General features: G+C 43.9%; 1 protein-coding gene across 11 annotated transcripts in view; it reads right to left on the bottom strand.

The window, feature by feature from the left end:
• The window catches only part of PARP6 (poly(ADP-ribose) polymerase family member 6), a 28,122-nt gene extending 1,286 nt beyond the window's left edge, over positions 1-26,836 (bottom strand). The window contains exons 1-22 of one of the 11 annotated variants that reach the window (XM_059371903.1): positions 26,568-26,587; positions 25,858-25,986; positions 25,173-25,439; positions 22,503-22,700; positions 21,785-21,862; positions 20,951-21,045; positions 20,452-20,512; positions 20,119-20,209; positions 19,597-19,663; positions 16,471-16,620; positions 15,075-15,285; positions 14,504-14,557; positions 12,681-12,776; positions 11,993-12,085; positions 10,996-11,121; positions 9,651-9,716; positions 8,677-8,744; positions 7,546-7,594; positions 7,197-7,309; positions 6,343-6,415; positions 5,566-5,635; positions 116-195 (exon numbers count right to left, since the gene is read on the bottom strand). In XM_059371903.1, the coding sequence (XP_059227886.1) occupies positions 116-195; positions 5,566-5,635; positions 6,343-6,415; positions 7,197-7,309; positions 7,546-7,594; positions 8,677-8,744; positions 9,651-9,716; positions 10,996-11,121; positions 11,993-12,085; positions 12,681-12,776; positions 14,504-14,557; positions 15,075-15,285; positions 16,471-16,620; positions 19,597-19,663; positions 20,119-20,209; positions 20,452-20,512; positions 20,951-21,045; positions 21,785-21,862; positions 22,503-22,505 (1,644 nt within the window). In that variant the 5' untranslated portion in view covers positions 22,506-22,700; positions 25,173-25,439; positions 25,858-25,986; positions 26,568-26,587. Of the gene's footprint in view, positions 1-115; positions 196-5,565; positions 5,636-6,342; positions 6,416-7,196; positions 7,310-7,545; positions 7,595-8,676; positions 8,745-9,650; positions 9,717-10,995; positions 11,122-11,992; positions 12,086-12,680; positions 12,777-14,503; positions 14,558-15,074; positions 15,286-16,470; positions 16,621-19,596; positions 19,664-20,118; positions 20,210-20,451; positions 20,513-20,950; positions 21,046-21,784; positions 21,863-22,502; positions 22,701-25,172; positions 25,440-25,857; positions 25,987-26,567; positions 26,652-26,677 lie in introns of those variants that run through there. The other 10 variants (XM_059371901.1, XM_059371902.1, XM_059371900.1 and 7 more) reach the window with 10 other exon arrangements.
• Positions 26,837-27,300: the final 464 nt, after the last annotated feature.

Genomic DNA, 27,300 nt, shown 5'->3' with positions numbered 1-27,300 from the left:
ATGATCTGAAAACTCCCCACCTCCACCACCATCTGTTTCCCCATCCATCTCTGTAGCCTCAACTTATCCCAGGGGAAGGGTTCTGCCTCACTAGAGCAGTGCCAACCAATAATACCTGGGGGATGGTATTCATCCTGTTATATCTCTGGACCAGCTCATCCTTGGAGGGCATCCTGTGCTGTCCTTTTCCCATTCCTGTCACAGAACAACAAATCCAGTTTACTCACCCATTCCTCAATCAAATGTTTACTAAAGTGCATACTATGTGCCAGGCACTGAGCTACACATGTAGTGAATAAAACAAACAAGGTATCTTCCCTGACACAATTTAGTCTGATGGAGACTAGAGGCAAAGAACAAGTAATCACAACACAGTATGGTAAGAGGTGTGATGGGGAGAATCTAGAACAATGAGTGAGCTAGAGGAGGAGAAGTAGCCTGTTTTAGAGGTTTGAAGGTGGCTTTCCAGCGACAGCTAGGAAGAATTAGTCAAATGGAGAGGAAGAAAGTGTTCTAGCACAGGTAACAGGTCATGGAAGGGCTGGAGGAAGAGAGCAATGTGCCTTAGTTTGTATGGAGCACAGTCAATGGGTGGGGAGTGACAACAGATGATGTGGAAGCTTTAAGCTAGGATCAGATCAGGTAGGCCTTACAGACCATGTTAAGGCAACTGGAGTTTATCCCGAGAACATCAGAAAATCACTAAAAGGCTCTAAGACAGAGGAGGAACATACAAAATGAGCCAGGAACAAGGGGGCCCAGGAAAGTGGTATCAACACCTTAGATCAATGCCAGGTTGAGCAAAATGATTGAGGAGGAAGCAAGCAGAGCAAGCAGATCTGCTCTAGTCTCAGAGTTACGCAGAAAAATATTACCAGAGTCACTTAAGAGAAAAGGCAGAAAGCACAGCTGGTAAGTGATGAATAATTTTCCATAAGTAACCACATGGCAACAATCTTAAGAATCCTGCTTCCTTCCTTAAGTCTTCCCAGACTTGAGGAAGTGGTGTCAATTCCCTCCAATTTCCCCCCTACCTAAATCCATAAATCCTCCACCATCCTTATCTCCCAGTGAATAGCCCTATTTATAACATTTATAGACTTATTCTAGATTTTTCTTATTTAGATACAAAACAGTGCTTGTGTGCCCCTACTCCCAACTGTTTTTGGCCTGTGACTAGGACTTCAATCTTTGTACTAAGCTTTCTCACAGGCCCAGCCTTATCACAGTCGTGTGTGTGTGTGTGTGTGTCTCCCCCTTTCTGTCAGAGAGAGAGATGGATGAACACGGGAAATGATGCTATCATAACAGGCCATAAGCTGGGCCCCTATCTCACAACTCCATCCTGGGAGCTTTCTATAACTAATCCCCTCTGCTTCAATTCTTGGTTTTGTAACAGCCGTGGTGCAGGAGTGGGGCTGACTGGACTGCCATGCTTCACTATGCAGGCTGTCAATTCATCATGCACTTACACTAAAGTCCCATGACAGATTTATGGCTTGAACAAGACCTAGGGCAAGACTTCAAACTGTTCATTTCTTCCTCCTATGGGCCACTTACAACCCCTCTATTTCTACTTTCTCCATTACCTTTAATTAGGTTTAGCTCTGAATCCAAACATCATGACCTTCTTGTCTTGGGTATTTCAATGCAAGATTCTTTTTTTTTTTTTTAAGATTTTAATTATTTATTTGACAAAGAAAGATCACAAGTAGGCAGAGAGGCAGGCAGAGAGAGAGGGGGAAGCAGACTCCCTGCTGAGTAAAGAGCCCAACACAGGGCTCGATCCCAGGACCCTGAGATCATGACCTGCACCAAAGGCAGAGGCTTAACCCACTGAGCCACCCAGGCGCCCCTCAGTGGAAGATTCTCAGTGAAATTCGCACTCAAGTTCTACCCCAATCTGAAAGAACAATCTGACTTCTACAACTGGTCTTAGAGATGGCCCTTGTGATACAATACAAATCCTGTCCCATCCCAATCCTATTGTACACTGTCTTGTCCATATTGACTCAATAATCTTCTGTCAGTTTATCAAGATCAGAACCTGAGAACATAGTGGCCAGAATAATCCCCAAATGCTTAGTGTCCGGATGATAGACATGTCAGACGTCTCTAAACAGAACTAAACAGATGTTTACCATCTCCTTTCTTACTGGCCCTCATTATAACCTGCACACAATGGCCAAGTCATCTGAATGGAGGGTCCACTAGCCAGATAGATGTTCTCTATTTATACTGGCTCCCAGAGAGCACTGAATGCCACAAAACTAAGGATACCCTGGAGAAAAACAGGGAAAACCAAAACTGAATAGGGTAGATGGAAACACATAAGAAGACAGAGTTGGCTAAATTTTAGAGTAACTACAATAAACTGGACATTTGTACACATCTCACATGCTAGGGACCCTCACGTATCTGCAGGGCTTCAAGACTCAGTGATTCAAGTAAAGCCTACCTGGTCAACCCAACAAAGTGATAAGAAAACTGGCCTAGAAATTAAGAGGCCTAGATTCCAATCCTAGCTCTGCTACTCAGTTATGTGACCCCAAGAAGTCATTTAACTTTAACTGAGCTTTCCTAACTGTAAGGTAATAAAGGACTAGGTGTAACTCTAAGAGGAAAATCCTATGCCATTTTGTATCCATAATCAATGGAACTCTGCAAGAGGGAAAAGGATGGTGTCATATGATGTTTTTCTGTAATGAAGAGAGTAATGAAACAAGTTAAGGAGTCAACAGAGATTCCTGGCTCCATATGGTAACTAAAGTGATTCAGGCACTTAGTAGTAAACAAAGCCAGTGAGAGGGGAAAGAGGAAGAGAACAGACAGGAAGCAAGAATTCTATGGGCATCAAGAACCAGGAGAATCTCACTAACTTAGAAAAAAAGAGCTTAATGAGGGAAGCTCAGGCTTTGACAAAGATAAAAATGAAGAAAACCTGCACAAAGAAGCCAAAAAGACTATCGAACACAACCCCTACTTTGCACCCCAGGCACACAGAATAAGATTCATTCATGCATCAATATTTATAGGGCACTTATGCTGTGTGGATTCATCATCAGGTTTGGTTCATGACACATTATCATTTATTATCTATTATACCTATAGACTTCACCTACAAACTAAATCCAAGAACCAAAACCGTACTAGTGACTTATATCTAACTATCTGCCTCTCCTTGGGAGGTAATCACTATCCTGAAGTTTCTTTAGTTTTATCATACATACACACACACGCAACTAAATGTTTGTTTGCTTTTGAACAATATAAAAAAGACATCACACAGTAGTCTTCTGGGCTTGGTTTTCTGTTTTGTTTTTTTTTTTTAAGATTTTATTTATCTGAGAAAAAGCACGCACGTGGGGATGGTGGGAGGAGCAGAGGGAAAGGGACAAGCAGACTCCATGGTGAGTGCGGAGCCCAATGTGGGGCTCGATCTCACAACCCTGAGCTGAAACCAAGAGTTGGACACTCAACCCACTGAGCCATCCAGATGCCCCTGGGCTTGCCTGCTTTAAAATCAACTAATTACTGGGGCACCTGGGTGACTTAGTGGGTTAAAGCCTCTGCCTTCAGCTCAGGTCATGACCTCAGGGTCCTGGGATCAAGCCCCACATTGGGCTCTCTGCTCAGCAGGGAGCCTGCTTCCTCCCCTCCTCTCTCTACCTGCCTCTCTGCCTACTTCTGATCTCTGTCAAATAAATAAATAAAATCTTAAAAAAAAAAATCAACTAATTACTAAGATTTTTCCACAGTTGAGAGCCACTGTTTATCCATTTTCATTGCTAAATAATAATCCATCCTGAGAATATACTAAAGTGTATTTATCCATCCTCCTGATAATCTGATAAAGAGCATTTGGGTTGTTTCCAAGATCGGCTATTGCAAATGGTACTGCTTTGAACATTCAGGTACACCTTTGGGTGTATGTATGCAGGAATGAAAATGCTGAATGGCTAGAATAAAATTTTTCAGCTCTGTGAAATTTAACACCAAATTGTTTTCCAAAGTCATTGTACCAATTTATATTTCCATTAAAAATAAAAGAGATCCTGCTGATCTACGACATCTAGAATCACTAGATTTTTGCCAATCCAAATAGGTACTACATGTTAAGTCTTTTTGGTCTTGATTTTACTTCCTTGATTAATAACAGTTAAGCAGCTTTTCATATTTTTTTGGTTATTTCTCCAGTGAAATGCCTGTTCATGTCATTTGCCTATTTTTCTATTAGGTTGTCTTTTTCTTGTTGATTTTTTTTTTAAGATTTTATTTATTTGAGAGCACAAGCAGGGGGAGGGGCAGAGAGAGAAGCAGACTCCACACTGAGCAGGAAGCCCGACAGGGGGCTTGATTCCAGGACCCTGGGATCATGATCTGAGCTGAAGACAGATGCTTAACTGACTGAGCCATCCAGATGCCCCAATTTTTAAAATACATTTTTATTACTAATCTTTTGTAGCTAAATGTGTTGCTAAATGTCTTCTGGTTTGTAGCTTATTACTTTCATAATAAGTATTCTGATGAACACAAGTTTTTAGTTTTAATAAAGTCAAATGTACCAATCCTTTATGATTTATAATTCTATCTTTTTCCATTCTCTGGGTAATTTTGTAGAAGACTGTAGTAATGGTTTGGTTTGGTTTAAGACTCATTTATAAAACTATCTGGGCTCATGAGTTTTGGGGTTTTTTTGTTGTTGTTGTTGTTGTTAGAGTAGTTTAAAATTTAGAGACTCTTTTTTTAAGTTATACAATTCTGGATCTAAGTTTTCTTATCTTTGTAACAGTTATAATTACTGGAGAATACTAAATAATGATCTATAAAGAATCAAATACTGTCCCCTTTATATGGTACATGTGTAATATATGATGGTTAGCCTTTATAAAGAGACTATAGAACAAGAACAAAACAGGACTGAAAAGGAACTAAGACATGAACCTGGAACACTGAGACAGTTTCAAGTCAGATTCATTTTCTGAACAGAACAAAGCTGGACTTATCTCCTGACTAGAGTATGGGCTTTATTCATGCCTTATCTTTGGAATAAAAGACTTTCTCTTCCACTCAATGTGACTATTACAATATTATGCAATTACAGACAGTTTAAATTTTAAAAAGTAGTTGAGAGGGCGAACAATGTCTCCAGACATGTAAGCCAATTGAAGATACTCAAGCTTTCAAATGTATGCATATATAAACTCACAGGCCCACCATCCATAATAATGACTGGCTACTAACACCAAAAATGAGGTCTACGAAAAGCCTCCTTTCACTCTCCCGGTTATTCCCTCACTTAATCTCAGAAGCCTCTACAATGAATAAAACTATTCCAATGGAGAAGAGGACTACCTAAGAGAAAGGAAACAACTGGCCTCACTTGTAAAGAATCTGAATTTCTAATAAGAGGAGGCGGAGAGACAGACTATGTATCTGTGACTGGGGAGAGAGCTGACAGAGACCACGCATCCATGATGAACGAGGAGGAGACAGCATAGATTATGTATTTACAAAATGAATGCAACGTAAATAGAGTCAAGGTGGCTAGAGAGTATTTCTTACCTGAGTATCCAAAGGAAATACTGGAGATGGGGCTCAGGTAGATGCCTTTGCCATAGGCTGCTCCATGCAGCTTGCAGGGAAACACCAGGATGAGCAATATGAGCCTGGGCCCTCCCATGGCTGTATATTAGGCAGCCACAAGGCTTATCCAGCCCTCTGTCCCTCCAATTACTTTCTCACTCATTCAGATAATGCTAGGAACCTACTCTTGAAAAGCTGATTGGCTGAAAAATGGATGCAGGTTAACCCTTTTGCCCTACTAGATACTGATGTCTTGGAGAGTGAGGAGTGGCAGAGCCACTGAGTCAGTCCCTCAGAATCCATGCTTCTGTCCCCACACCTTGTATATATGCAGATTCCAAAAAAGGAACTACCAAACAGGTAGCCAAGAGGAGGGACAATATGCATTCCTTGGAGGCTCACAGGGCAAAGAAGTAAGACTTTTATAACAATTCTCCGAATGAACAGTCACATAAATTAAAAAGCTTTGTCTAACAGGTTAATTCATCACAGTGGCTGTGGTCAGCAATTCATATTCCTGCCTTTTGCTACAATCCCATTCCCGAAACCACCAAAAAACACAGTCTGGAGTCAGTTATACGACAGCCACATTCCTTCTATACAAACAATTCCAACCTCTCTCCTATGGAAGCCCCACAACAGGCTAGATTTGAGGATGCTGAGGCAAAAACAGCTAAGTACTCTAGAGCAGCTTTCCCCAAAACCGAATGCGGCATGGTGCGGGGTGGAAAGAAAGGGAAAGGGGCACAGCCTCACCTGCAGTTTGGTGTAGGAAGCATTGACCAGCCCATTGCGCAGGATCGAATGCCAGTTCTCAATGTGGGACCCACTGTAACGCAGCGTAAAATATGTGTTTCCTCACAGTATGAGGTTCCCAGAAGCAGTTCCAAGACTGCCACGCCACTCCCACCCATCCTCACCCACTGCCACTCCCACCCATCCTCACCCACACAGGACATGCTGATAGGCAGATACACCTCGTGATGGACATGCACATGGATATAGTCACAGGCATGCAAGATATGTGTGTGGCTAACCCTCCATCTTTAATTTCCAGTCCCATCCTTTTTTCTGTGCTTCAGCTAGTCTCATCCTAAACCCCCAAATGCTGGTTCAGTATTTTTTATTTGCCTATTCTCCTGATATTTCAAGTTAAGCAGATTCATTTCACACTCAACAAAAACTTATCACTGATCCCAAATATGGCTGCCAGTCCTGACCTGATATCTATTTTAAGAAAAGGGTGCCATCACCCCTTCTTAATCTCTCTCTCTCTTTCTCTCTCTCCCCTCCCACAGTTAGGCATAAATCACTGATTTCCTTCAAAATAGCTTTCAGATCTATCTCCTCCAATCTGTTCCTTCACCATCTTTTTATATGTAAATGTATTTTCTCAACTACAACATCAGTAGCTTGAGAGTAAAGACCAAATCATATGTATCTTTTTACCGTCTACAGCACCTACTACAAGAATAATAAATATTTGACTGATCTGTCGATGGATATAGGTAACACACACACTCCTATACCTCAAATGAAGTTGCCCTCCCATCCCCCTAAATTATTTGTTGTCCTCTCCACCCCCACCCCCAAGTCCCCACCCTCCTCACTGGAAGGCAAAGGTGCTGCCGTAGAGCTTCTTGGCGGTCCGGAACCGAGCCTCCTTGGCAGGAGGGCTGCTCAGCAGGAGGAACTGGTGTGAGGTGTGCATGAACTTCAGCTGCTGCCCAGGGTGGGGGTCGAGTCAGGAAAACAGAGCAGATATGGAGATCAGGGAGGGAAAGGTTGGGGAGAGGGGGCAAATCAGGCTGGTACTGACCCCAAATAAACAGAATATGCTTAGGTCCAAAGGCTGCTGTTGATGGACAGAGCCAATGAGGCAAGTCTAGGACCAATATGGTTAGCTGGTTTGAAGCCCCTCCCTGCCCCTCACCAGATATTTAAAGAATAGTCACTTACCCTGCTGAGAGGTAGTTTGACAATGTGTGACCTGTTGCTAGAGATGATCCTAGCATAAAACAGAAAAAAAGAGATGGAAAGAATGAGTGTGTGGCCAGACCATCCAAAACAAAGCAGCAGCCTTGCTGAACCCCTAGGAGAACAAGCAAGGATTCCAGGGCTATCTGCATTGTGTGAAATGTTCAGATCCTATCTGGGTATTCCTGTGGGTGGTAATGCTAGTGTAGAAAAATGTTAAAAGGGAAGCTACTGACCAGAGACCAGCTAGTTACTGGGTAAACAATGGAGGAAAGAAAGAGAGGGATGAAAGGGAAAGTGCTACATCTAGGAGGAGAAAAGGATAACATGAAAGGAAGAGTACATAAGATCAGCTACAAAAAAAAAAAAAAAATCAGAAAGCAAGGATCTGTATTAGCAGGGTGACAACTAGTACTTGGGTTTTAGAGACACACAACTGGGGCTCAAGAGCCATCCTATCTGAGCTCAGAGAAAGCCTTCAGGGCTCTGGAGGATGGATAGGAGTGGAAAGAAAGTTACTGTTTGGGCTGGAGAAATAAACAGAAGATACTACAACAATCTTCCTGAGGATTCAAGGACAGACTGGGCTGTGTATAGGCTGAATTCAGAGTGCAGGAGAGAGTAAAGGCATAAAACAGTGAGGGCTCAGCAAGGCAATGTTATCTCATGTAGTGGATACAGTTTGGTTCTCTGGGCTTCACCCATTTACTTGTGGTGCCATCCTGATGCCTGGTCACTCCTCGCACTATGAGGGAGCATGTTGCATAGCTGACTAGGATGTCAACAGCTGACTAGGAAAAGGTGGGAAAGCTATGTCAGCAAAACAATAAAAATCAAGATCAGGGAAGGAGGGCAGAAGGTGGAGGCAGTAGAGAATGTTCAGAATCTTTGTTAGAAGAGAATAATAATATTGCCTCAAGGCTGTGGACAGTGTACAGCAACAAGGAAGGACTTGAGAGAGGGAAAAGGAGTAGAAGAGGGAGACAGACCTCTCTGGATGCACAGAGAACTTAGCTAAAACAATACTAATGCTTACATACAGAGGATGCTTAAACAACCCCATACTTCTCTTCCATTCTCCAAAGGATGAACCATTCTACCCATACTACTTACCACTGCAAGAGAGGATGGGCCAAGGGATCCAGCTTGTCCATCTGCTTCTTAATTTCTAGGTATGAGCCCTGTAAGACAAAGGCCATAAAATTATCTCCAAGGAGAGGTTGGGAGCCCTCCCATTTATGACTGACTATCAGGGCCCAGGGCAAGGTAGGCACTGAAGGCCACACAAAGGTAAGAGGAAATGAGGTTCCCACCCTCAAGGAGCCCAGTTAGATTGGGAAGACTCAGAAATAAATATGAAAATGACTGAAAATGCTTACAAAACAACATGCAGGTGGGTCTCCCTCATTTTATGCAATTCCTACAACTCTAAAAAGTTGACTTTAAATAAAAAATAAATAAAATCAATGTCCCAGAAAAATCAGGCTAAGGAATGCTGTGGTAAAACTTTACATAAAGCAGAGTGCTTCTGACAAATCATCCCTCCTAGGTATCTCTAATGTGTTAATCTGAACTGTGATATATAGGATTTGCTGAGAAGAGGCCCACCTGTAAATGTGAGTACAAATGAATGTCTATTCATGCAGAGATTGCAGACGAGGGGTGGGGAAGTCTGGTGAGGGGCAGCCTTGAGTCAAAGGATGGTCACTGCTCCATGTTGTGCCCCACCCCTAGGAAGGACAGAAAATGTAGGCCCCTGGGGCTAGTTCCTTATGTCCAAGTCCCCTCCTCACCCTCCCAACCCTGGGCAAAAGTCTTTCCCTCACTTCTCTAATTCCCTAAGAATTATGGGGAAAACATTAAATACGAACAACTTGTGAAGGAATTGGCAACAAAGGTAAAGTTTGAGAGAGACATTAGGAGTGAGAAAGAGGAGTAACAGACAACAAGGATTGGGAAGGCTAAAGAGGGAAGACTAAGGTAAATACAGTGAGGAATCTGAGTAGCATTTCTAAATCTTCACTCCACTCCCATGGATTCCAAGCACAACAGGGCACTGAAGAAGGACAGGCAGAGGGCAGAATTACCTGGGTCATCTCCCGGATGGACATCACACTATCCAGAGCTTTCTGAAGTCGTTCATAATTCTTCTTCTGTGGGGAATCAATGGGAAGAGAAGACCCAGATGAAGAAAAGTGAAGGAGCGTAAGATGTGATGAAAAGGGAGGGCAAGATTTACACAAAAAGTCCAGGCCCCAGGGAAAGAGTATATGTCATGGAAAGAACACAGATTTAATGTCAGGCAGTTCTGGAATCACATGCTAGTTCTCTTTTACCAGCTGGAAGTAATAGGGGAAGAGGGGAAGTTACTTAACCGCTTAGAATCTCAGTATCCCTGTACGTAAATGAAGATAAAAATTCCCACTACACTCACAAAGACGTTCTAAGGACTAAATAACATATGTAAAGAATCTATATAGTGCCTGATACATAGCAAGAAGGGTAACAGTGAGGCCCTCTGCTGGGTACTTGTGATGGTTAACTCTGTCAGTGGTTAATCGAGTAGATCTGACTGGGTCATGGAATGCCTGAACATTTTGTCACACATTACTCCTGGTGTGTCAGTGAGGGTGTCTCTAGATGAGATTAATCACTGTATCAGCAGACTGAATAAAGCAGATTGCCGGCCCTCATTTGGGTGGGCCTCACACAATCAGTTGGAGCTCTGAGGAGAACAAAAAGGCTGAGGAAGTGGGAACTCTCCCTGCCTGATTGCTGAAGCTAGGACACTCACTGGTCTTTTCCTACCTTTGAACTGGAATTGAAAAACCTGCTCTTTCTGGATCTCAAGACTGCCGGCTTTTGGACTGGAATTTACACCATGGGTTCTCCTGGGTCTTCAGCTTGCCAACTGCAGATCCTGGGACTTCTCAACCTTCATGACCACATGAGCCACTTCTTTCTAATAAATCTCTTTCTATATATATCTCCCATTGGTCCTGTTTCTATGGAGAACCCTAATACAGTACTTTACATATATTCTCATTTTTATAATAAGCTGCAAGGTAGATATTATCCCCCTTTCACAGATAAGAAAATCAAGGTTCAGAAAGGTTAAGTAACTTTTCTTACACCATTCAGCTAGGAACAGTAGAACCTCAAATGGAATCCAGGTCTGTCTGGCTCCAAAGTCAATATTCTTCACTAGTAAAACCCAGTGATGTTAATTCTTCTCTACTCCTTCTAACAAACTCGTTATTTATTCACTAAAATAGCTAAAGCTTGGAGTTTAAGAGTTCCCAAGAACCAGTGTTCCCCTTCTTCTGTCCCACAATCCAAGCTGTTATATACACTAGAATGAGAGCCGTAGACTTCCACCACCTCTTCTCATTTCTATTCCTTAGCCCTGACTTTCTTTCCATGCAACGATACCTTGGGGTTAAAGGCCAGAGTCTTGGGATCAGTGGGGTCCACCACAGAGGGATAAGGCTCAAAGATGATGCTCTTTCTAGGGGATTCCAAAGCTGCCCTACACATGGCCACCAGCAGATCCACCACCTTAGGGGAAAAGAGAGAAAGAGGGCAAAAGCTAAAGGATCTCCCAGAGCTGGGGAGTCACACAATATCCAGCATAGGTCCACCTTTTGGAGGCTCTCAGCACTTACTCCCTGCTGTTCCTTTTAAAAGCAAACATGCTTATGGTTTCTTCATTAGAAAATACAGGCTACTTATAAAAATTCAAGTAACAGGGGCAGTTGGATGGCTCAGTCATTAAGCGCCTGCCTTCAACGCAGGTCATATCCCAGGGAACTCAACCCCCACGTCAGGCTCCCTGCTCCACAGGAAGCCTGCTTCTCCCTCTCCCACTCCCACTGCTTGTGTTCCCTCTCTTGCTATCTTTCTCTCTGTTAAATAAATAAATAAAATCTTTAAAAAATAAACAATTAAAAAATTCAAATAATGGTGAATTAAAAAGTGACTAAAGAAAAGATAAAAACCATCCTCTACCCCCAAACAAAGCTCATGCATCACAGGTACTACTGTGAAGTCTGATGTCTATCCTCTCAGATTGTCCTTCCTGTGGAAATAGTTTATTAAATAGGAAAATGAGAAAGAAAGAACTACACTACACTTACTGTTGCATTTTCTTTTTTATATATCATGTTCTACCCATAAGTAACAGCCATAGAGTATTTCCACTGTAAGGACATACCATGGTTTCTTTAACAGAACCCCACAGATGGAACTGTATCCATGTGGGTTTTTTTTTCACTATTACAAACAAGAGTATCGTGAGCATCCTTACACATGGAAGCATTTCCAGAGGTTAAACTGCAAGGAGTGAAACTGCTAGGTTGCCTGGTCTTTCTTGATGCCAGTTCCCCAGAAGCTCTCTCTCATACCTCTCATACCTCTGTTCCTCTCATACCTCTGCTCCAGTGGCGACCTCCTCTGCAGCTCCAGACATGACTCCCAGCGTGTAGAAGGAGAAAACACACAGCTCACGAGTACAGACAGCTGGCTAGATGGACATATTAAACAGAGAGTAATGACAGCAGGGTATGCAGTAAGAAGGTGTTATAGAGAGAAAGACGAATCTGACCTCAGAGAACTCTAGAATGAGGTAGGAATTTGGGGCCCTCTACGTCATAAGAAAAAACTATAAACTAGTCTTAATTAAAATGCTTTATGTATAAGTTTGAGAGTTAATGCTGTCTCCTCTATGAAGCCTTCCATGACTTCCCTAGGTAGTTAGATGCTCTCTCTTGTGAGTTTCCACAACACTGCTCACGTCTCCTCCCCATAGTTATAGTGTAGAGTCTGTCCACCCACTTAGACTTGGGAGTCCTTGAGAATAGTGTCATATGCAATCATCTTTATCAACACTTAATCCCTATTTTTAAATGTTGGGTGGGGGTTTGCCTTCAAAAACATTCATGTATCCTCACTTTCCAAACAGGATTGCTGAATTTGTTTTCTGAGAAAAATAATTATTTCTAGAGTCTCAGGGAGAATGGACAGAATTCTACCTTTACCACAGACCCAGGAAGAAAGGAAGAAAGGAGAGATGAGTTGCTAAGGGTCCAAGGAACAGGGTCACAGATTAGGGTATATACCTTGAGCATGGATCCATTCTGGAAGACATGCTGCTCATCACACACCACACAGTACTCATTCAACGTTGGAATCCTCTGTTCTGCATACTTCATGATCTGGGCAGAAAAGAGACTGTATCAAGTCTCTTGGAAGTACAGGTATAGATATGGGAAATCATTTGAGCTTCTTTCCAGCTATACTCCCTACTCCCAGCCCTGTGCCTAAGCCGGAATCTACAATTATTTATTATAGTAAACACAGGACCAGCCATGGCAGAAGACCTGAGTTAAAATCCTACCCACCTCTACCACTTAATGACAGATACAACTTTGGGCAAATCCGTTAACCTGAGCCTTATTTTCCTCATTTATAAATGGGGTATTATTCTCCCCAAAGAAGAATGGATATTAATGAAATAATTTCATTAAAGTATTTTATAAACATTAACAAGTACTAACCAAACTATTAACCTTAGTTGTAGTTAATTATATATTGTCCCTCAGAGATAAGTGAGTATTCAGTCCACGATTACATGGTAGGGGGCCTTAGAAGCCATTTCAACTACCCAGAACAATCAGCCTGTTCACTGGTCAAAAACATAGGCACAATTCCGTTGGGAAGAGAGCACAAATTCAGAGCCATTTCGCAATACTCTTAAAAATAATTTTTTTTAAGTTAACATACAGTGTTTTACTAGTTTCAGGGGTAGAATTTAGTGATTCATCAGTTGCATATAACACCCAGTGCTCATTACTAGAGAAATTTTTAAAACACTCTTGTCTAGGGGCACCTGGCTGGCTCCGTCAGTGGACCATACAACTTTTGATCTCGAGACCATGAGCTCAACCCCACAGTGGCTGTAGAGCTTACTTAAAAACATAAACAAAACCTAAAAACAACAACAATGAAGTAAAACCACACTCTGTCTTAACATGACTCTACCAGGTACCAGGTTTTGTGTGAATCAAGTTGTTCCCATTTCACATACTTTGGGGATGGTAAAGGGACATGCAAGGGCTTTTATTCACTGAGATGTACTGAATGCCCACTATGTACCTACTATGTACCCAATGTGGTGAATGGTCTCCTTGACTATGCAATAACTTAAAAGATTATTGGTCTCCTTGACTATGCAATAACATAAAAGATTATTCTTCTCAGACCCTCAACACTGACAAGGAAGATGTGGCATGTATACAAATTAATTACAACTCAAAGCAGGATAGGGTATGTGACACACAGGTTCGATACAAAATAAAAATCATCTTAAGAGGTCAATGAGAGGAGAGATCACTCCCACCTAATATGGTTGGAGTAATGGAGAAGAATTTTATGGCGCAGGTAGCAACGAGCCTTGACTGCAACAGGCTGATTTAGGGAGGAAGGTCAGTGGAGGGAATGATGTGAACAACGGTAAAAGAGATGCAAAAGTGAAAGAAAGCATGTCCAGGGAATAAAGAGATATGATAAAGAAATGACCCAGCAGTAGCTGAGCAATGAAAGAGGTATAGGGAAAACTGAAGACCACTTGAGTGAGGATTTGGGGATCACAAGGAAATCAGTGTCAATCCCTTTCATATCTTGACACCTATGCACTTATAATTTGCATCATTTGCACTTGATTGGACATGATCTGTTAGCGTCTTCCCAATAATGCCATCAGCCTCTTGAGGATGGGAACTATGCCTTCTTTTCTCCTATCCACACAATGCGAGTACAGTTCTGGGAGCAGAGCAACTCAGGAAATATTTGTTAATTGAATGAGGAGCTGGGAGATGTTAGGGGATCAGATGGGCCAGACAACAAGGGAAGGGCTTAGGAATGAAGCTTTGTACTCAATTACCTGGACAAGGAATCCATATTCCAGAGTGGGGATGTTCTTGCAGTGACCACTGACCTAACGAGAATAGAAAGACGGACATCATGAGCCTTCCATGATGCTGGTGCCAAGCGAGACCTCACACTCATCACCTAGGATTCTCCTGAAGTAGCTACACCTAGCTCCAATGAGCCTAAATAATCCCAAAGCTGGAGAGAAGACCTTTAGACATTTTTGCCAAAGGCTCCTGAAAAGAGCTCACCCATCTTTAACCTTCTTCAAGGTAGGTGGATAGGTTAATACAGCACCTGATGACCAAGTCCTAACCACAGCCAAATAAAATCATACATGACATCTTGGGATGCCCAAGCTCAGACTCCCTGCTTCATGGCCTACTATTAGAGAAGCTGGCCAGTTTAGAGATGTCTTCAGCTATTAAAAAATGCGTTCTATTCTACCCATTCATGGTACATGTCCAAGTTTGACTTAGGATCCCTGAAAAACCATATTCCCACCTCATTTTGAGACGTTATACTCTCATATTTCCATTCCCAACCTTCTGGCACCCAAGTCAAACCGTCCCCAGCCCATGTACCAAAGGAGAGGTCCGTGCTGGGGGAGGGAGGCCCACGTGCTGGGGGCACAGGAGACCTGCCTGGGGGCTGGGAGGGTAGCCAAACACCTCCACTTTGGGGTTCTTCATGGTGCAGGAGATGGAACGGTTCATGAGGCGCCCAACTCGCAGCTCTGGTACACCCAGTTTGCCTTTCAGCATGGAGTCCTGTATGATAGGGAAACTGGGAGACCTGGAGAGAAAGCAAAAGAGAAGTGATGAAACTGGGGATACAGAATGAGCCTCAGAAGAACACTGGAGGTAAGTGAGTACTAGGTCTGCATGGGTGAAGTGACTTAAGCCAAAGAAGAACTCCTACCTGAGGAAAGTTCCATTGGATCTTAAACACATTTAAAACAAGTAGGTCACAAATCTGAACTGATTTTTATGTCATTATTTTGTGTTCTTCAGATTGGAACATGGAGAACAGGCAGAGGCAAAGTCTTAGTCAATCTCTATGGCATCTGGGCCAGGTATGGAATGATCCCTTGGATAGGATGCCTGTTTCACTCTTCCATATACTGTGTGTGTGTGTGTGTGTGTGTGTGTGTGTGTGTATGTCTGTGTGTGTGTGTGTGTGTGGTGTTTATATACAAATGATTAAGTGCTAAATACTGTACTAAGCAAGAAGTAGTTGCAACCCAAAGAGCCTAATGTCTATCTGTCAATAATAGTGCCTGGGAAGCTATAAATCTGGGTTTATATTAGCCTTTGGGAAAATCAGAGACCCAAGGGGCACAAAATGAAGGCGTGGGGACAGAGAACGAGACAATTATTTCTAAAACCTAGATAATAAATCAGTGCACCCTCTCATTAGAAAAAAAATTGATGCCTGTTCTCAGATTCTACCTTCTTAGGAGAAAGAGTAATGGATAAGGTTCAAAGAAAGAAAAGACAGAAAAAATTAGCATACAATTCTTCAAATATATACCATCAGCTAGGTATTACATTTTACATAAAGGACAAGGTATGGGGGCACCTCGGTGGCCCAGTCAGTGGGTTAAAGCCTCTGCCTTCGGCTCGGGTCATGATCTCAGGATCCTGGGATGGAGCCCTGCATCGGGCTCTTTGCTCAGCGGGGAGCCTGCTTCCCCCTCTCTCTCTGTCTGCCTCTCTGCCTACTTGTGATCTCTGTCTGTCAAATAAATTAAAAAAAAAAATTAAGAAAAAAAAGGACAAGGTATGAATACTGGTGATAGAAGTACAAGAATAAAGACACCTGGGGACACGACTGTGTGGGTGTATTGTTAAAGATGCAGAATTTAGAGGACCTCGGGAGAAAGCAAAATAGGTAAGTTTAGGTAATCAAGAAAGTGGGGTGGGAGCTCAGACAAGACCAAGGGCATCAGAGATGATCTGCTCCTGGAGGAGCACTTACTTGGGGATGGGCGAGAAGATGCTGAGGCCAGCTCGGAACTTCTTGATGGTACCACTTGCCTTGAACCAACTGTGCCTCTTTTCCTGCTGGGTCTTCAAGAAATCATTGCTGAGATGTTTCCATTGTTGGGAAGTGAACATACCCAGGATCCTAAGGAATCAAAGAGAACAGGCTTACAAAAACTCAGGCAGGGGAGCAGGTCAAGGAATAGATCTATGAAAAGCAATTAATCTAAAATTCAGACCCAGGGGCTATAAAGCTAGTTGTGGTGAGGAAATGTGTCTGAAGACCCCCGATAATAACCTTAGCACATGGAAATGTGCTGTCCTAAAGTATCTCTTTACCTTAGAAGTTAAATATCCACTCCCATTACCTGGTCTCATGGACCAGAACAATTCTGAGATGATTTGCCTTTAATGGAAGATCTCAAAGGCGAGCCTTCAATGGCCATGAACCTGCGAATTTATTGCCAAGAATGACTATACTGACAATGGAACAGAAGTAGTGGGATGACCTGAGTACCAGCAAATAAAAGGAGTAGGGACATGAAGGGTATTGACATTGTTAGGCAAAAAATTATATCCCCAAACTTATGGCTTCCAACTGGAGCTGGGCCCTCAGCTAGTTCTGTCAGTTCTTTCACTTGTCTTTGATCAGTCCTCTCTGGCATTACTCTACGCTATTATCGTAAATCCTTACCGCCTTCTCTAAGCTTTTAACTTCACTTACAGCTGATAACCTCCTACTTCTTAACGGAGAAAAACTGAAGCCATCAGTTACCCTCTCCCTTAATTTTCCAACCCTACTATTAAAATTTATTTCCATTTCCATTCTACCTTGATTCCTCCATTCTCTGGAGACAAGGTGACCCTTCTCTTAATTCCTCTATTTGTTCACTAGATCTCAACTCCTTCTTGCCTCTTAAGGGACCTTCATCCATCAATCATCCCCCTTTCCTGTCAGTTCCTTTCCCAAAGTCCACACAAAATTTCAAGTTTCTGCCCCTCAGTCTAGTTAGACCTCCCCTTGCCCCTTCTATCCTCATCCAAGTATCTGAGTCCACACTTACTGTTTCTACTTTGTTGCTAACCACTCACTTCTCAACTCAATTGCAGTCCAGTTTCTATCTTTGCAACTCCATTACAATTGCTCTTACCTTGATGTTAAATCCAACAAAAACTCTTAAGTTCTCCTCTTATTTATCCTTTATCCTTTCTGGCATCTTGCCCTTCTTGTAGAAACCCTCCCCCTTGCCTTCTGCAACACAATTCGCTTCCTATTCTTCTCCAACTTCTCTGACCTATCTTCAATGTTCTGTCTCTGCCCACTCATTTTCTTGGGTACTTTGTCTGGATGTCAAAGGATGTTTTGCCGTTGATCTATATTCTTTTCATTTTATCATGTTTTCCCTTAGCAATCTCATACTCTCCACCAGTTGTAATCTCCACCCATTCACTGAATTTATTTTCAACCTTAACTTCTGTGACATATCTATGTACTAAGTACAACCACTTGAATATCCCAAGGTTACCTTTACTTTTTTTTTTTTTCAAGTAGGTTCCATCCCCAGCATGGAGTCCAATGTGGGGCTTAAACTCATGATCCTGAGATCAAGACTTGTGCCAAGACCAAGAAGTGGACTTAACTGATTGAGTCACACAGGAAGCCCCCCCACCCAAGGTTATCTTAAAACAACATGTTTAAAATGGAAGTAATTGGAGCGCCTGGGTGGCTCAGTCATTAAGCATCTGCCTTTGGCTCAGGTCATGAGCCCAGGGTCCTGGAATTGAGCCCCGCATCAGGCTCCCTGCTCTGCAGGAAGCCTGGTTCTCCCTCTCCCACTCTCCCTGCTTGTGTTCCCTCTCTTGTTGTGTGTGTGTGTCTCTCTCTCTCCGTGTCAAATAAATAAATAAATAAATAAATAAAATCTTTAAAATGGAACTAATTATCTATAGTCATCCCATAAAACTGTTCCTCTTCTTACATCCCTATTAAATTTGGTGGTATTACAATTTACCCAGACATCTAGGCTGGAAGCCTAAGAGTAATGTTCCACTATTCTGTGGTTCTTATGACCACATATAACATAGCCAAATCAGTCTTCAAGTCTTATTGATTTTATACTCCACAAATCTCTCTAGTCCACCTTTCATCTCTATTCTCAATACTTTCTCATTATTCTCTCACTTGGCTCAGGCCCCTCATCATCTCATGTCTGGACTTCTTCAAAGGCCTCCTAATAAACTAGTTCTGGTCTCTTGTCTCACCCCCTCCTACCTATTTTACATAGCGCTACAGGAATCATTTCTCTAAAATGAAGTCTGGACACATTCTTTCATTGCTTAAAACCCTTCCAATGCTCCTGCTGCCTACAAGATAAAAGCCCAAGATCCTCTCTGATTTGGACCCCTTCCTACTTCTCTGGCTTCAGTTCCCACCACTCTCCCCCTGTATTTTACTAGCAATATTTAACTACTAGACCTTCCTACACACAGGCTGCTTCACCTGACTATGTCCTTGAAAACGTTATTCACTCTCAGAGTCTGTCTGCATGGGAAACTCTTATCCATCCTTGAAAACATGAATCATCTCCCTTTCATTCATTCACTCAAAGCCCTCCACCCACCACCAAACTGAGTCACCCCTTCCTCTATATTCTTTCTAAATCCTACATGTTCACTTGTATTAGAACATGTATCCACTAGACTATTCACAGAGGGTAGAATCTTTAATTCACTTAATTTTCCTTATACACCAAATATTAGCAAGACACTCAACACATTCCACAAACTAAAACTGTCTGAGCTCCGAGAGCCCCACTCTGAGAAAACCACAAGAGAAAACATGAAGAGCATGACCCCATTTCTAGGGTTGTACCTATCCTAAAATGGTAAGTACTGATAAGCCCCACCTCACCTCCAGGAAGTCTCAAGGCCAGACACCCCAGAACCAGAGGGTCTCCCACCTAATCATAAATTTGGCCTCCCAAATTTATTTAGTCTTTTTCGGGCACATCTCAGAAAGATATTTTTGGGAGGAAGCATTCCATCCAAAGGTCTGCCTGTCCATCCATATATCCATCTCTTCCCCTCATATGTTCATAACCAGAAAGATCAAAGTTCTTACTTTTTCAACTGAAGACCCAGCCCAAATCCTTCTTTATTCGATGGCTGGAAAACCTCAATTGATGGTTCTGCAAAGAGGAAAAAAAAGCTCCTAGTATGTATGTCTCCATTTCCCTGGGAGTCCAAAGCCCCAGTTCAGTTGACGAGCGTCCTCAGATTCCAAGATTACTCTAACCAATCGTGATGGAGAAGGCAAGCATCTGAGGCAGAGGGCAGATTCTGGGAGCTTTCTGACCAATTCCAAATCACTTCACTTCTATGAGGAAGGTGAAGGAAACGGAAAGAATAAAAAATATCTGGGGACCAGAGAAAACAATTCATTAACCAAGAAGGCTTTAGGGGATGGCTATCAGGTGACAGGAAATGAAGGCACCAGTGACAGGAAACTGAAAAGCCCCTACCAACGGCCAGCAAATTATACCCAAGGACCGTATTCCTAGCTTTTCTGTGTGGCTCAGTTAACTTAGGACTCTGGATTAGACCACACTCGAAGCACCTACTTGGCCAAACTCACAGCCTTTACCTGGTCCATCGAGGTACTGGGAGAGAGAAAAGCGCAGCCGCAACACAATAGGTTCTGTTCGGAGGACCTTCCAGGCTGTAGAGACTTCCTCCTAGAAGAGTAGGTGAAACAGGTTTCAGTTCAGCAACAGAGAGGAATGGACTTGGAAGTTTTCCCTATATGACACACACATGCACATGACAGTACACACCACTGTCTGCTGATGGTCTAGGAAAGACAGGGATGAAGAATATGTGCTCCAAATGCAGCACTCAGGAACAAGACTCCTGGCCTACATGACAAAATCCACAAGTCCAGCTAGACATGTTGTTGGCAGGTACTAGCACCACTTACATCGAGGAAGCTGATGTTGATGTGGAGGTCAATGTCCACGTCATCGATAGTTCCATATTCTCTACAGAGATATAGGGAAGACTCATTAAGGGGGAAAGAAGGGAACAGAGACTGAGGTGGATGGAGAACTGAGCCTGGGGCCAGGGGAGAGGGAAGAGTGGAAGGTAGCTCTGCATCCAGACTTAGCTACAGCCTCAAGCCACTTACACGATCAGGGCTTCCTCTAGGCCAGAAGCCCTTCTGACCTCAAAGGTCAAACTATCAGCTTAGAGGGAGTCTAGGATGAGAGGAAACTTCTAAGAAAAATGGCTATACTTCCTTTATCACTGCTGTCAGCTAAGCTTAAGTATTCTGAGCATGACTCTTGTTTATCACTATTTATCACTAAGCTCATAATTTATCCATGTCCACAGACCACCCTTCAGACCATTAAAAGAAAAAAACCTCTAGCCTTCTACAGCTCAGAAAGAAGTGGCTTGCTCCTGAAGTGGAGTCCCACCTGATGGATACAGAGTTCTCACTATAGATCTCCTTCACGGCTTCAATGTCTGCATCAAGCTGGGGGTGTCGATACAGGTCAGCTGCACAGCTCCCCTGAATCAACAGCAAAGACAGTGGGGAGGTTTGAGGGGAAGGGAAAGAGAGAAGCAAAATAAAAAAACATGAACACCAGGACAAGAAATCAAACGGCAACAGTACATGTAAGCAAAAGGTTGCTTCTGTGACGGGGCTCTTGATGGTGGCCCTAGACACCCACCACTGGCACACAAGTCTCCCACCATCTCCACTCTATGAACTTTCAGTGGACCAAATGCAGACCTTGCTCAAGTCTTAAGTCTGCACCTTTTCCTCTGACCTTGACTAAGAGATACTTAGCTATCCTTTGTATGAGAACTCAAGACAGGGTAAAGAGCACAGAATTTAACTCAGATGGTACTGTGTGAAGAGTCCAACATTCCTCCTCAGGACTGTGCCCTGGGTAGAGATAGTATGAAGCAATCACTGGCAGGATAATCTTTTAAAAATTTGACCCTAATGAATGAAATGACACCCACTAGCTAGTAAAGGAAGAGTCAAAAACTAATTATTTCCAACCAAAAACAAACGGGTAGCTTCCACATACAAAGGATGTAGTTTACTCTCGGAAAGGCAGGAGTCCCAGACAAGAGCAAGGATATGAGATCAGCTCTGATAAGACAATGCTCAGAGCACACCAACATTGTACTGCATCCTCCTCTTACCTCTGCTGCAGAATAATCTCTCACTACTTGCTGTATTCAGAGAAGCACACATTTGGACTACCGAGCATGGTTTTTAGGGGCGGTAATCTCACCTGAACTCCATAGAGAAATTCCTCTGATTCATTATCTCCCTCCGAATCATCATCATTCCAGAACTGGCCTTTGATGTCCTAGTGATGAAAAATAAGGATACAACCTTGTTGGATCCCTATCATCCCATGGAATAGAGTGGTGATAGGAAACAGATTCCCACAAGGAATGGGAGGTCCCTTGGGACAGAATAACTGAGGACCTATTTCCTTTACTCCCTTCACCTCACCCTTTAGGAACACCTGCCTCTTCCTGGATCTGGTTATATCCATGGCCTACCTCTGATTTGTGAGGGATGAAAGAAAACAGGGGATTTTGGCCTTCTTCTTGAGTGTAAGTATGATGATTGAGGCTCTGGTAGCCAGCAGAGGAGGGATGCAGACTTCAAAATCAATGCTGATTCCTAGGCGTACCTAGATCCTAGTGTAAGCTGGCCTCTTCTAGGATCATTACTGCAAAACAGCTACCACACATAGTTAAGCTCTCATCTTATCATTCCCTTTCTATCCCTTATTTAACTCTCTCCTTCCTTCCCAAGAAAATCTACTGTACCCACCCCCAAGTAATATGGTCTCCACGCTCCTTCTCCCTTTAACTTCAGATAACCGCTCTACGCTTCAAAAGGGTAGAAGGGAAAATGCCAGGAAAAGGTGAGGTTTGCACTTTGTACCATCTATCCCCTGGATGATCAGTTGGGAGAGGTGGGCAGTCAGTTCTCACCATTGGGTCAGTGGGTCACACACACTCCCAGGTCAGTGCTAGGCAGCACCCCTCCATACCACCAGCTGAACCCAGGCCAACGGGATGGGCATTTAGGAGGCCACAGAGGGAGACAAGGGAGGGGGTGATGTCAGGGGCTGACTGGAGATCTGCTGGGGATGTCAGGCTCTGCTGTAGTGGTGGTAACAAGTCACTGTCCTGTGGAAAGTAGACAACAATTGGTTTCATCACCACTTACAGCTAGATGGTATTTACACAGGCACACATGTTTATGGATACACTTTTATTAGACATATTACAGACACTTGCACATAAAGACATACTTGCATGCATGTACACACACTTGTACACATAGTTCTTTAAAGATAAATGAACCGTGAAAGCACTATACAAACATAAGACACTATTGTTCCATTTGAGTTCAAGAGTTGGGATTAGAGCAAGTCCCTGCTCTAGATCATAATGCTGAATCAACCCCTAAAGCCAAAAGTGATGGTGGCATGACTAGATGATACATTACTCTGTCTAGTCAATTCATTTAGAAACATTCTCCATAGTACCAACCCTCATCAGAATCAGATTCTTTTGGTAATCTTTACCCCTAGTTATTTACTCAAATTGAATTATCATGTCTTATTAAATATCAGTATCACTAGAAGCCTTTATATGACAATCATAGCTAACTTAAAAAGTCCTCAACACTGAACACCTCCAGCAGACAAGGTTCTAGTTGTCATGAGGAAAATAGTAGCCTGTATTAATCCTAAAACCTACTCCCCAAATGAAAATACAATAATGATGCCAATAAGGTCAGAAACACTAGCCCCTAGCCATTTCACAAAATTAGCAACCACTATCTAGGAGGCGCCTGGGTGGCTCAGTAGGTTAAGCCTCTGCCTTCGGCTCAGGTCATGATCTCATGAGCCCACATCGGGCTCTCTGCTCAGCGGGGAGTCTGCTCCCCACCCCACCCGCCACCTGTCTCAGCCTACTTGTGATCTCTCTCTCAAATAAACACATAAAATCTAAAAAAAAAAAAAAGAACCACTATCTAGGGGTGCCTGGGTGGCTCAGTGGGTAAAACCTCTGCCTTTGGCTCAGGTCATGATCCCAGGGTCCTGGGATCAAACCCTGCATCGGGCTCTCTGCTGGGCAGGGAGCCTGCTTCCCCCCTCTCTCTGCCTGCCTCTCTGCCTACTTGTGCGCATGCCCCCCTCCCCGTCAAATAAATAAATAAAATCTTAAAAAAAAAAACAAAAAGAACCACTATCTAGGCCTTTCTGGCTCTGCCCACCAATTCCAACCTTAAACAGAGGTGTTCTTAGTCTCTAATATGGTCCTACTGAACCTTACATTTATAAATCCAAGTGGGGTCTATGGATCTGTAACATCAGCATCACCTGGGAACTTATTTAAAATTTAAATCATCAGTTGGGGCGCCTGGGTAGCTCAGTGGGTTAAGCCTCGCATCAGGCTCTCTGCTCAGCAGGGAGCCTGCTTCCCCCCTCTCTCTCTGCCTGCCTCTCTGCCTACTTGTGATTTCTCTCTGTCAAATAAATAAATAAAAATCTTTAAAATAAAAAATAAAATTTAAATCATCAGACCCCAGACCTACTGAATCAGAAACTCCAAAATGGGGTCCAGTAATCTGTGTTTTAACAAACCTCCACATTAATGCTGATGCATGATAAAAAAATCTCAGAACCATTGTTCTAAATCCTTGTGTTATCCAAGGGCCTGTGGTCTGTTCCCCAGTTACCAACTCAAGCCTGGTAACTGACCCAGGATGGGGACATATGGCACAAAGCCAGGCCAAATTCCATAGTTGTCCTCGAGCTGATAGCAGTGCCTGACTCATCAAAAACAAAATGCAAAGGGAAATTGAAATTCAAGTTCTTAGAGATGAAATGACCTGATATGTGAGGTTTACTTGTAAATACTACTCCAGCCCAAAAGGGGGTGTGGGGTATGGGGGGGACAATGAAATAAATATGGCAAATATTAAAGATCAGTCTGAATGATGGGTTCATGAGAGTTTCTTTTACACTTGTGTACAGCTGGAAAATTCTCTAGCAAGTTAAAAAAAACAAACAAAAAAAAACATAGGCTACTCTTTTACTTTTTCAGGGGCCCTAAAAAGTCAACTCTAAATGTGAACAGGAAAATCATCCTAGAAATTCCACAAGTGCCTACTTGCTATTCTCCAAACATATCAAGTATATTTCCACCACAAAGCCTTTGTCCCTGCTGTTGTCTCTTCTTGGGATGCCTTTCAGGTATCTATACGGCTTGCTCCTTACTTTCTGATTTCTGCTCAAAGGTCATCTTTGACTATCCTCTATAAAACAGCAAAACCTCAACACACACATACACACACACACTAGCACTTTCCATCTCCCAACCTGATTTATAGTTTCCCACAGCACCATGCTCTGACATACAAAATGTTTTCTTTATCTCCCAGCAGAATATAAGCTCTGTTGTGGCAGAAGCTTTGACTCTTCACTATGTTGTCGGTCCCTCAACTCATACTTACTGAATGAATAAATGAATGAATGAAAGGTCTGCTAGATACCTAAACCAAAAGGGAGATACATACAAGAACTTCAATGTGTCTGCACATAGACAAAATCATACAAAAATGATTTTAAAAAGCAAGACTCCATTCACCTTCAAGAGCAGCTGAGAACCAAAATTATGAAGATCTGAGGGCTGAGCCGGGTTTGTGAGATTTGAAAATAAACAGTCAGGTGCTGATCTGGATGATCACAGAGGAAGAAAGAGGGAGGCACTAATGTCCAGCTTGGGCTGTCTTGGGCTGGGTGGTAGGATGTTGGCAGCGTGGGCCAGAAGTACCAACTTTCTCAAGGTCTTTGTCACCGTAGAAGTCAAGAAAAACTTAGCCTCTCTCCAAGGGCTGTTGCTGCTTGGTTTCTGCTGTTATCACAAGGAGAAAAAGGCAGTTCAGAGGGAATTTTTCTTGTCCAGGGAAGAAACAATTCAGAGACTACCATCTTTTCCAAACCGGGCTGTTTCAGTGAAAGAGACTCCCGTCTTCTACTCTCAATGCCCATTCCTCTGGAGGTAGAGGATGGGTTTAAAGAGTGGGAAAAGGGAAGTGGTGGGTCATGAAATTTACGGAATCACAGACATCTGAAAGAGGAGTATCTCAATGCTTTCATGTTATACATAGAATACTCAGGTGTAGGAAGGCCAAGCAAGTTGCTTAGCATTGGTATAGTGGAATTGGGACTTAAGCACGTTTGACAGGTCCTAATTACATCCTTCTCTTATAATGTGATTATTACTAATTAAAGGAGTGTCTAATTAAGCAAAAAAGACCTATCCGATTTACCTCAATGGAGGGAACCTTTCAAGAGAAGCTGGACCAAATATACACTGTGTGAAGAGTACCCAAACAAGGGTGTTGCTCAGCTCAATGTTAAGTCTGGACGACGGCAGCTAACACAGAAGGCTTTAGGGACTGGTATGGGAATAGGCCAAATGTAAGTAAGTCTTAAGTCTGGATCACAAAGGTCCTTCCCTAGGTCCACAGGCACATCTCAGTGTGACAACTTTTCGTCTAGCCAAAAAAGCCTCCGATCCCAACGTTGAACGCTGGGTTTCACTCCCAGCTTTTCAGTCCCCGGAAAGGGGGTTATCCACTCTATACCGAGCGTTCCTTTCTCAGAAAGACTAAGCCACTGAACAAAGAGTGCGGGGGAGAACCCGCGGGTGGCGGGGGGGGGGGGGGGGGGGGGGGGGGGGGGGGGGGGGGGGGGGCGAGATTCTCAAAGGCTGGCGCTATCTGCCGTACACCCGGTGGAGGGAGAAGACGAGGTTAGCCCCCAAAAGACTGACTGCCACCCGCGCTTCCAGGGCAGGCCCTAAGGCCTCCCTGGGGGGAGCACTCATAGCTCTTCTCCGGAGATCCCAAAGACACCCAACACCTGCCTCCCGGGGAAGAAGCTCTGTGCCCGATCGGTGTCACCAGCTGCCTGGCCTTGAGCGAAGCCTGTCAAGCCTAGGAGGGCCCCTCAGAGCCACCCGGTCCAAGCCCCTTACTTCATCCACCCCGGCCGAGGCGGGGCGGGCCCCGCACCCTTCCCGCGGCCCGGCCGCCCCGCCCCGTCCCCGTGGCGGCCGCCCCACAGGCCGGCCTCGCGAGTACTCACGGCGACCCCGGGCCGCGTGCGGCCGCCGCTGAGGGGACGAGCGGCCCGGGACGCCCCGCGGGGGCGGAGCGGCAAGCCAAGGGGCGGGGGCCGGGCCGGGCGGGCGAGGTCGCGCACCCCCACGCCTCGTCGTTCCGTCACGGGCGCGCAGAGCTACTCTGCGCACGCTCGCGCGGCGACACCGTCGTCACGTGACCGGCGTCTGACCAATCGCCATGCGGCCTGTTTCTGGGCGCGCCACCGCCCCGGACGCCAGGCTTCCGACGCTTGCGCGGTGCTCGCTGGTTGGGAGGGGTGCGGCGCGGAGGGAGGTGGTACCTGCGCCGCGGGTTGGGTTGGGTGAGTGGAAAAATGAGGGACTCTGGGGGTGCGAGGAGAGCCTTCTGAAAGAGACTTTCGGCATTTGGCGCCCCGTGTGGTTGGGAGGAATGAGTAGGAAAGACAGTCCCGTCTGCCTCGCAGCGTTGAAGGCTGGGCTGCTGGTATTTTGAGAGAGGCTTCCTGAGACCCTGCGGGTTCCAAAAATCTCTGGTGTGCATGGGGGTCGGTGGGTGTCAGACACCTCGAGGTCTTTTCTTAAGGTTAACTCATTTGCTCCCCTGGTAGCTGTGGCGTGCCGGAAA

Source organism: Mustela nigripes, chromosome 13 (assembly GCF_022355385.1).
Source record: "Mustela nigripes isolate SB6536 chromosome 13, MUSNIG.SB6536, whole genome shotgun sequence".
In the NCBI taxonomy this organism is placed as follows: domain Eukaryota; kingdom Metazoa; phylum Chordata; class Mammalia; order Carnivora; family Mustelidae; genus Mustela; species Mustela nigripes.
This window is presented reverse-complemented; position numbering and strand designations above follow the sequence as displayed.